Source organism: Nomascus leucogenys, chromosome 9 (assembly GCF_006542625.1).
Source record: "Nomascus leucogenys isolate Asia chromosome 9, Asia_NLE_v1, whole genome shotgun sequence".
Lineage (NCBI taxonomy): Eukaryota > Metazoa > Chordata > Mammalia > Primates > Hylobatidae > Nomascus > Nomascus leucogenys.
The window spans coordinates 109,369,218-109,377,032 of record NC_044389.1 but is presented as its reverse complement, the minus strand read 5'-3'; the positions used below and the strand labels follow the sequence as shown (position 1 = coordinate 109,377,032).

General features: G+C 47.1%; 1 protein-coding gene across 2 annotated transcripts in view; it reads left to right on the top strand.

Annotated features, from left to right (window-relative positions):
- The first annotated feature begins 132 nt into the window (after positions 1 to 132).
- Positions 133 to 7,815, top strand: part of FBH1 (F-box DNA helicase 1) — a 43,334-nt gene continuing 35,651 nt past the window's right edge. Inside the window, exon 1 of one of the 2 annotated variants that reach the window (XM_030819349.1) lies at positions 133 to 303. Coding sequence is in view for 1 of the 2 variants with exons in the window: in XM_003257605.4 (XP_003257653.1) it covers position 303 (1 nt within the window). In the remaining variant the exon portion in view is untranslated. The remainder of the gene's footprint in view (positions 304 to 7,815) is intronic. The other variant, XM_003257605.4, reaches the window with a different exon arrangement.

The window sequence follows — 7,815 nt, the reverse complement described above, 5'->3', positions numbered from 1 at the left end:
GTGGCCCGGTGGCTGTGGCCGCGCCCCCACCGATTGCGCATTTCGATTGGCGTTACTGGCCGTCCGTCAGCACGCCCCCTCCGGTCTCGCGTCCCGATTGGTCGCGGGGGCCGTCTGTCCGGCTCCGGCGGCGGGCGCTTCCCGGGGCTGCGGCGGGGCGGAGCTCGCGGAGGAAGTCGGCTGGCGTCTCGGGCTCCAGGTCCCGGCCAGAGGAGGAGCTCGCTGCCCGGGGACGCTGGGCTGGGCGGCCGGCGGCGCGGGCCCGGCGGCGGCGGCAGCGGGGTCCGGGTCCGGAGCGCCACAGTGCGTGAGGCCGCAGACGTGACAGGGAGTGTGGGAGGGGCTCCGCCGTGTGGAAAACTTAACCTTAGGGGTCCTGCGCTGGGGGTCCGGGCCCGGGGTGGGGCAGCGGGGGCCCCGGGGGCGCGAGGCTGGGCTCCGGCAAGCGCGGGCGTGGGGGCTGGCCGTCCGGGCCGTGGGCAGGTGGAGGGCGCGGCGGGGGTGCGCGGGGGAGGCCAGGGCGCTCACTGAACTCAGTCGGGAGCGGCCCCCGCGCTGTCCCCCGAGGCCAGGAAGGCTCAGCGTGTGGGTCCTCGGGGCTGGAGGGGCAAGCGCGGGGACGTGGCCTCGGCTCCTAGCAGGCCAGGCTTTCCCGTCTACTCTGCCGTTTTGACCTTGGGCAAGTCATTTTTCGCTGCCCTCTGCCCCTGTGTCATCGGTAGCCTTTCTGCCCCTCATCTGAGCGTGGGAAGCCTAAGGCGATGTGGGAGGCCTGGCGCTGGTGGAGGGCACGGCGGGAGCTGGGCAGGCTGTGGGTGATGGAAGAGATCAGTAGGTGTTGGGTTCCTTATCCGATGTGATTAGGTGCCAGTCACTTAACCTCTCCGTGTTTTCGATTCCTTTAGGGAGTAGAATGGGAGAAGCTCTTATTTGCCAGGCCTAAAAACGAGTACCGTTTACATTTTTTATTGCACTCTGTGGTCCGAAGACAACGCTGTGAGGCATCAGTAGGGTTTTACAGGTGGGGAAGTGGAAGCCTAACGAAGTCAGTGACTTTCTTACAGAATTATAGGTAATAAAGTCTTCTGGAAGGCAGGATGGTAGCATGTGTTGAGTGTCCGCCAGCGTCTGCCCCTGTGGTAAAAGGAGCGGAGATAAATGAAAAGACCTCTGGAGTGGGCCCATGAAGATAAGTCCGTTTTACTCATGAGCAGATTGAGTTTGGTTAAGGTAACAGTGATGTGGATAGCCGCTGGAGACAGAACTAGTCCAAGTACCAGCTTTGCTCAGTTTATTGTTCTGTCGGGCCTTGTCACTCCAGAAAAAGAAAAAAAGGAAGGCATAAAAGTTGTTTGAAATGCACAAAAGTGTAGGGCGTGCCAAGCAGTGTTCTGCTGCCATTGAAGTTAGTGCAAATTGGAAGTTGAGGCATCTGGTAGCTTCATGCTTTTTGCTTTTACCCCCGCCCCGCTCCCAGTTTCAGGTGACTCTATCTTCTCTTGCGTTATGTCTCTAGTTTCCCTGTTTTTTAAACATAATTGGGACACATGGCTTCACAATAGGTTGGAATATATATATATATTTTGAGACAGAGTCTCGCTCTATTGCTCAGGGTGGAGTGCAGTGGCACGATCTCGGCTTACTGCCACCTCCACCTCCCGGGTTCAAGCGATTCTCCTGCCTCAGCCTCCCAAGTAGCTGGGATTACAGGCGTGTGCTGCTATGCTCGGCCGATTTTTTTGTATTTTTAGTAGAGACGGGGTTTCACCACGTTGGCCAGGCTGGTCTTTAAACTCCTGGCCTCAAGTAATTTACCCAGCTCGGCCTCCCAAATGCTGGGATTACAGGCGTGAGCCACCGTGCCTGGCCAGGTTGGAATATTTGAACCCAGGATAATTGGTTACTTCGTTGGTGTTGCACATTTCAATTCTGCCTCTTGTGTCTTCTCTATGAACTTACTTTGCTCTGTATCCCCCTGTGGATAACTAAATGATAATGCATGTGAATCTGTCCCGCAGTACCTGTGATTTTCTGAGGCAAAAGCTTGGTCTAGAGGGGCGGGATCTGAACAATAAAGCTAATGGATGGATCTCTTTCCTGGGTCTTGCTGTTTTCCGGTTGGGCTGCTCATTTCTTTTGTGCAGACTTTTGGAGGTTGTGGTCTGGCCTTTACTGTCACGTCACATGTAGTCGTCACTGGCACCGACTTGCTTCTTGGCTGTCTTTCCTTTTCCTCCTGTTTTTCATGGGTATGCTTTTCAGCATGCCCATTGGTACACTGATGATTTGACAGGTTTCGTGATTTTTGAGTGTGTGTAGACACCACTATTGGTATTAGATTTAGAATTCTAATTTTGGGTTTGTTGACATCATCTTTTTGCTGCTTATCTCATTCCTCTATCCCTCCTAGGCTGATTTTATTTGGAAACTGAATTTGGATTCCATCTTTGCCTTTCTGGCTGTGAAATTACCTACTTTTAGAAAGCATCTCAAATCTTATATCTGTAACTGTCATTCACATGCCTTTTGAAGACCAGTCTCAGATTTCAGAGGACCTCCTGGAGCATAAACATGGTATTCCACAGATAACTTAAAGCCAGAAATTATTTTTAAAACTGGAACTTTCAGCCTCCCTCTCACTCCGGGGGAAAAAGTGATTAAAACACAAACACTGTTTCTCTTTTATTCCTTAACATGGTTAATGACATTAACATCTCTTTGAATATTCTACTAGAAATGCCAGTTATCCTTGTTGCTCTTTATCTTTTATCTTTCTGTCTTGTCAAACAAAGCCATGTTCTTTTTCACCTGCAGGGTCTGCTACTCTCAGGCCTTTGCCAACCCTCACATAGGTTGGTATGGTGGCTTTCTGACTTGTTTTCCTGACAATCTCCATGTCTCTCCACCTTCTATCCTCTCTCCCGAGTCACTGCCCTAAAGTGTAAATTTGACTGTATAATGACCCTGCTTTAAAAATTGGATGAGGCCGGGCGCGGTGGCTGATGCCTGTAATCCTACCACTTTGGGAGGCCGAGGCGGGTGGATTGCCTGAGCTCAGGAGTTCTAGACCAGCGTGGGCAACACAGTGAAACCTTATCTCTACTAAAATACAAAAAATTAGCCGGGTGTGGCGGCGTGCACCTGTAGTCGCAGCTACTCGGAAGACTGAGGCAGGAGAATCACTTGAACCTGGGAGGTGGAGGTTGCAATGAGCCGAGACTGTGCCATTGCACCCCAGCCTGGACCACAGACAGAGTGGGACTCTGTCTCAAAACAAAAAACAAACAAAAAAAGTTGGATGATACCTTGAAGCCCCTACCTGATAAAGTCCAATTTCTTTTTTTAAAGCCCAATTTCTTTATCATTATGTGTAAGGACCTTTGTAGTCTGTGGCTCCAAATTCCTTTTCCAGCCTTGTCTCCTGTCATTCCTCATTAGGAAACCTCTTGTTTTGATGAAGCCCAGCTTTGCTGCCACACTAGTGCATTGTTAAGGCCTCTGTATTTTTGCACACATTGTTTCCTTCCGCCTTACTGAATCCCATGATTCTTTCAAGGCTCAACTCTTCATGAAGCCTTTTTCAACTTGCCTAACTCTATTTATGTTTCTTTACTATCATAACACTTCCATGCATGCATTTATGTAGTTGTTATATTACTTTATGTTTAGTAACTTGTGTTTGTTTTGGTAGCTGCCTTATGGGTAGGCTTATTCACTTTTGTATTACTAATGTCTAAAATAGCATTTAACACCAAGGATACCACAAGACAAAGCCCTGATGGAGTTTCAAATGAATCTGGGACATAGCAGATACGTAAAAGTAGTTGTGGAATGAATTGACTGTAGAAAAAGCCTTTCAAATATATAAAATTATATTCTGGACCATAAATAGTGATCTTTCTGTTGTTTTTCAAACACTCCTTCCTTTCCTTAGGAAAAACATAGAATGGAAAGCCCAGCCCATCCTTGTTGGCTGTCATACATGAGTGCTGTTTCCAAGGGAGTCATAGGTGTCTCAGATGTGAGAGGATCCCGGGGAGATGGAGCTTACTGCCTGGGAACTTTTGGATTTCTGGAGAAGCAGGCTGTGGTAGCCTGGCTCTGCGTCAGTGGATACCTGGGAAAGGAGCTGGAGCTCTGTTTTGCTTGCTTTCTGCATTCGTTTCTTTTAGAGCTAATGGGGACACAATATTTTGAAGTTTTTCCATTTCGGGTCTACAGCATTTAGTGGTATTTTCCTTATAGTTATGTTTTCCAAATACTTCTCAATTTCTTTGGTTCTGACATTTCACAATGATTTAAAAAAATGTAATATGGAAATTAAACTTGAGGTTTTCAGAAGCTGCTTTCAAGGTTTCTAGATACAGAGAGAAGAATACCACAGTAGGAAGTGCACTGGACTAGGGGAGTCAGAAACCCGGGTTCTTGTGTTGGCTCCGTCACTCATGAACTACGAGGTGACTTCAGGCGAGCCCTCTCTGAGCCCCAGCTTAATCATGGCACAATTGTAGGATTGCTTTGATGGTCAAACCAGAATATAGGAAAGAACTGCAAAAGCTGTAAAGCACTTAGGAGCTGTCGGATAGTTGAGAGCTTCAAAGCCAAGGAAGACAGCCCACACTTTAGAAGAAGTGCTGCAGCTGTGCATTTGTTCGTTTAATCAGCAATTGTTTATGAAGCAATATGTGTTACATGCTGGGTGTAAGTACCTCTCTACCCCTTCCCACTAGAACAGAGAGCTTTTAGTCTGGGATGGAAGACTTATTAAATACAGACTTATACAAATAATTGTTATTAATATAATATGTAATACAATGCAATTAAAAACAATGATTTGTATAAGACACATGTTAAATGCACATTTACACAAAGAATTGTTACAAGTATCTCGACTGTACTGGGCGGTTTTATCCCTGCGAAGTGCTTCCTGGCTTGAGTGAATACTTTCATGGTGCTGGAGTTGAGAGATAACACAGTTAACTGTTGAAATTGGGCTATTCCCATTTCGCAGGCTGCCATTGGACCTGTCAAGTGCCTGAGTCATTGTGATAATGGGCTACATTGCGCAGGGGCCCTGGGCCATCTCCACAGGAGATGCCAGAGGACAAGTGCCCACTTGCTGATCTTCGCAGAGCACCCTGAAAGTAAGAGGGATGTGGGAAACTGACCAGGGCGGTTAGCTGACTCCGAAATTATCCAGATTAGCAAAACTGCCCTCTGTGGATCTTTGTTAAAGTTGGGTATGGTATTATAGCGGTTTCTCTAGTCAGGTACCTTGTACTAGAAAGTCAACTTGATTTAAAAAAAAATAAAAGCAATTATTTAATAATAATGTTTCCTTCCAGGAATTCTGGGTACTTATTGTCTTCGTCTTGTCCATTTAGGTCTGTAACCTATAAGTTTTTAAGGACTTTTTGGTATGAATTCTGATTAGTAAAGGTAGAAGAAGAAAGGAAATTATTTGGTATCCATTTCAAATGATCCTGAATGGTTAGGGTAAGCTTTGCTGCAGTGACAAATAGATCCAGACATGTAATGGCCTCACAATAGAAGTTTATTTTTCAATCCCATAACAATCTAAGGAGGCTGCAGGTCATGGTGGTGGTCAGAGTTTGTGTGTGTAGGTGTGGGGAGGGTTCTTTTTAAAGCAGTAGTCGGAGGATTGAGGCTGCTGGAGGCTCCTCTATTTTGAACACCCGGCTTCTAAGGATGTCCTGGGAATCAGCTTCCCAGTTAAGGGGAAGAGGAGAAGAGTGGAGGGCAGGTCTGGAAGAGGCGTGTGCTGCTGCTGTTCCATTGCATTAGCTGGCACCCAGCCGTAAGGCGCCATCCACCTGCACGCAGGACTGGGAAGTATAGCCCAGCTGTGTGCTCAGGGAGAAGAGCAACAACGTTCTTTGCAGCAAAACCTGAAACACAGTTTCACTTTCTGTGACTTGTTTTGTAAGTTGTTTTCAATAAAGAAGATTAAAAAAAGAAGCCAGGCAAATGAAAACATAGGGGAGGAGTGGCAGACACGCAGTTCTCACTCCGCAAGTGCGGGAGTGTCTCTTGTTTCCCCGTTGTGCTCTTTGAGGAATGAGGGGATAGATGTGGTCCCTTCCTTTTAGTTCCCAGTAGCAGAGTTCTTGTAAGGACTTGTTCGGGGAGACTGATAAGGGTCTCATCTCCATCAGGGGACCTCACCAGGGCGTGGAGTGGGTCAGAGTGGGCTGGGAGGGGATAGACGGTCATCAAAGTGAAGAGATTTGAGGGGTGGTGGAGGGCTAAACTCCAGATCTGACCACTTCAAAGTCAGCAAAGGCCAGGAATTGCTGAGGTAGGGCTAAAAGCTGAGGGTTAGCAAAGAGAGGTGGGTCCTAGAATGGAGACCTCTGGGGTGGAGGGCAGAGAAGTCACACTGTTAGAAAGTTGTCACAGAAAAGGCAGTGTGGGAATGAGCTTACTTAGGCCTGGGGAATATTCGTGTGACAAAATGGTTTGTGTACATTCTGGTTTTTCTACCCTGACACCTGAGGGCTCTAACACATTTCTGTTGGTCATTGTGGAAGAGAGTGTCCAAGGGTGGGAGCACAGATGCCGTATTTGGTGTGTAGGAGACCAATTTCAACAACTCTGGGGTCCTTGTGGAGTTTGCAAAGCCCCATAAGTGATTCTAATCTCTCTGCACCCACAAGAACCCCTGGTTTAGACACAGCTTCCCTTTATCTGTGGTCATTCACCACAGATAACTTCATTCCCTAAAGAATCACAAGCAGCTTCTAACAGTAAATGCCCTTTACAGAAGGTGTAAAGTGCACTTGCTATGTAGGGAGGGAGGCATACCATGAGCTTTGCGTGACTCAGGGAAGGAGGATTTTTATGGAAGAAGTAGCATTTGAGCATTTTTATTTTGATAAAGTTATTTTTGAACTGCTTTTTAAAAAGGTATATTAATAAGAATAGAAGGGTGATTAGAATTCTAGTGTAGTGTTTTGGTTTTATTTTTAACCATTTAGCAAGAACATTAACGCTATTAAAACTGACGTGCCTTAGGAGACACTCAGATTGGTGTGGTAGTCACATATTTCTTCTGACGTTTCTGTTGCTAGGTGTTGACATAGATTTAGAGATAGGTGTTGTCACCCTCAATGTGGGTGGCTTGAGTACTTACATATATATTGTCTCATTCTCTGAATTCAGCATGGCAGTTTATTATAATCCTCGCTTTCATAAGCAAGGCTTTGGCTATGAATATACCTGCCAAGTGTGGGTCTTCTCCTGCACCCCACAGCCTCGGAGGGGCTTTAAGGGAACATTAGGTGTAATGCATGTAATTGGAGAGGAGGTGGACACAGGGCCCTTGCGGAGAAGGTGGACACAGGGCTCTTGCGGAGGAGGTGGACACAGGGCTCCTGGCTCCCAGTTCAGAGCATCACAGCACCTGTCTCTGAGACCAGAGATAGAGTTTAGTTTTCCTGACCTCCAGCTGACATTAGAAAAGTTGTTTTTGATACATATATCCAATAAGTCCAAGGGGTGGGGAATCCAATAAAAGTGTTAATAAAAATTCAATAAAAGTACCAGCTCTCCCGCCAGCCAAACTATGGCTAGTAACGCCATTCCAGATATATGATATAGGTTACTTATCTTAGTGCACAGAGGCCAGATCGCCAGTCTAAGCGCCCCTCCCCCGGTGCGGAACCTCAGTTCCTCCCAGGGTGGCTTCATGTCAGAACATACTGGAATATACCGGAACTCCCTTGAAGCAGAACACAGTGTTCCAACACTCCCATTAGTGCTTTCTGTTACTCCTGTGTCTTTGTTAGATTTCTG